The sequence below is a fragment of the Camelina sativa genome, chromosome 8 (assembly GCF_000633955.1).
Source record: "Camelina sativa cultivar DH55 chromosome 8, Cs, whole genome shotgun sequence".
NCBI lineage: Eukaryota > Viridiplantae > Streptophyta > Magnoliopsida > Brassicales > Brassicaceae > Camelina > Camelina sativa.
Genome location: NC_025692.1, coordinates 17,224,444 through 17,225,289, shown reverse-complemented (window position 1 = coordinate 17,225,289; position 846 = coordinate 17,224,444). Strand labels below are relative to the sequence as shown.

At 39.6% G+C, this 846-nt stretch overlaps 1 protein-coding gene across 1 annotated transcript; it reads right to left on the bottom strand.

The window, feature by feature from the left end:
- On the bottom strand, positions 119-791 carry LOC104709628 (ABC transporter E family member 1-like; the record flags this gene model as incomplete). Its single annotated transcript, XM_019229040.1, is given in 3 exon segments — positions 119-411; positions 498-587; positions 672-791. A coding segment is annotated over 1 exon segment (203 nt), but the record flags the coding sequence as incomplete, so codon positions are not given.

Here is an 846-nt window from a genome sequence, read left to right as displayed (position 1 = left end):
AAATGGCTACAGTGAAAAAGATAAAAATTAGGAACGAGTGTATAATTTGAGAAACAAAAACGGTAGACTCAGGAACAAAGGAATGAGAATATTCATTTAGAAGATGATAGAATCAAACCTGTCAGGCTTGAGAAGCGAGCTTATACCATGAGCAGCTTTGTGTTTTTGCCTCACATCAAGGAAGCTAGATGGTTCTTCTAAAGTGTACAGCGCAGCCTTCGTTATGAAAACTGTGGCAATCACAAACCTCTGCAGCACTCTACTAAATACATCTTTTGCACTCTGGTCCAAATCCAAATCAGCACAGATATGCGCCATCATTCCTCTCTCGTCTAGCTTCTCAAGCAACTTCCCAAGATTGCCTCGAACAAGTATTTTTATGTAGCCAACATGTTGTGGCTTTATAACAGTCTGTCATACATAAAAGGGGTATCAAACTCGCTAGAGCTGCTTCAGTAGGAACAAAAAAAAATATCAAGGATCAACATTCACCCTACCTTAAGATTCTCTTTTAACACTCGGATGAAATAGCTTTGAATTTCTGACCGGCAGAAGTGAGTCAAAATTTCTTGCCAGTCCGGTGGATGCTGTCCAAGAGGAAATCATGTATCAGGTACAGAGACGCATTCAGGGTATAAAGAGTAAAGAAAAATCAGAAAGGCCATACTTACATTGTATCTGCCAAGATTTGGTTGAAGTTTTTCTGCCAAGATTTTGAGATCGATTGATTTCCAAATGCCGTTTGTTCCAACCAAACCTAGGACCCTTGGAACTGGAAGCCTGCAAGTCAGAGATATTAATTTTTAGAGTCCTAAAGACAGATAATCAAACAGATTCCACCAGGCA